General features: G+C 56.0%; 1 protein-coding gene across 1 annotated transcript in view; it reads left to right on the top strand.

Moving 5' to 3' along the window:
• The window catches only part of MARCHF6 (membrane associated ring-CH-type finger 6), a 57,991-nt gene that overhangs the window by 12,488 nt on the left and 44,417 nt on the right, over window positions 1-1,086 (top strand). Inside the window, exon 5 of the mRNA XM_007955811.1 lies at window positions 981-1,035. Coding sequence (XP_007954002.1) covers window positions 981-1,035 — 55 coding nt within the window. The remainder of the gene's footprint in view (window positions 1-980; window positions 1,036-1,086) is intronic.

Raw genomic sequence — 1,086 nt, 5'->3', positions numbered from 1 at the left:
CTCATCCATCTAGAAAACGGTCTCGGCACAGACATAGGAGGGATCAGACTCGGACCGCCCAGCCACCGTTCATGGTCCGTGTGTCTGACACGGCTCCCCTTCAACAGTCACACAGATATGTGTGTGACAGCCAGCTGCCTGGTAGGAGACGGAGGGAGCTGAGAGGAAAGCAAGGACTGACCTCCGACAGCGACAGAAGTAATATTTTAAAATCTCTAAATGCAAAAAACATTAAAAACAGGGCCGTTTTGTGCCTGTTGAGTGTTAACGTGTTGTGTGTCGCTGTAGCTTCTAGCAGTCCGTCAGTCCCTCCGTCACCTAGAAAAGGGGCCTCGAGACTCCATCTGGGCTGTTTCATGGAGCTGCTCTTGGATTCTAGTGCATTCTAGTGCTGTCCTGACGGTGGGTAAGGGCCAGATGGCCAGGGACACTGTGGCTGGGGCACTATAACGCACCTGCCCCAGTGGTCTCTCATCTCCCAGAGGGCATGGTGGGCTCTGGAACTCACTGGCCACACTGGTCCAGGGAGTTGAGAGGCCAGCCTGGGCTCCAGGTTAAGGGGACAGGACCACCCGGAAGGCACCACAGACTGCTCTTGTCCTTCGCCGATGGCAAGGAGGGTGGAGAAGGGGTCTTGTAGCCTCAATCCCTCTCGGCTTCGATGGTCTGGAGAGTTCTGCAGCACAGGTGCTTAATTTCCCCCTTTGCTTAGGCTGTGTGTCACCTGGCTCTTCCTGGGGCCACCTCTGTTCAGTGAGGCTTAAGAGTCGCAGGTTTTCCATGGACGCAGGGAAGTCATTCTATTGAAATAGGGTTGCGCAGGTCCTTGGGTTTTCTGAAGTCTTAGGCATGGACTAGAGAGGAAATACAAGGGCGCTTCAGTGTTAAAGCCGTGTGTGTCCACCACGGGAGCAGTTATCACTGGCCGCCAGGGTGGACTCGCGGGCAGGACTGGAGCTGTCTCTGGTGATTTTCCTCAGTGACGGTGTGGACTCCTGCCGTGCAGTCTCCTCCTGGGTCCCCCATCCCCGTTCCGTGGGTTGTTGTCAGCCTCTCTCTACAGGCCTCTGCCCCTGCCTGGTCTGC

Source organism: Orycteropus afer, unplaced genomic scaffold, assembly GCF_000298275.1.
Source record: "Orycteropus afer afer isolate SDZICR_OR568_19922 unplaced genomic scaffold, OryAfe1.0 scaffold00541, whole genome shotgun sequence".
Classification (NCBI taxonomy): Eukaryota; Metazoa; Chordata; class Mammalia; order Tubulidentata; family Orycteropodidae; genus Orycteropus; species Orycteropus afer.
The sequence above is the reverse complement of the archived record's forward strand: the minus strand, read 5'-3'. Positions and strand labels throughout refer to the sequence as shown.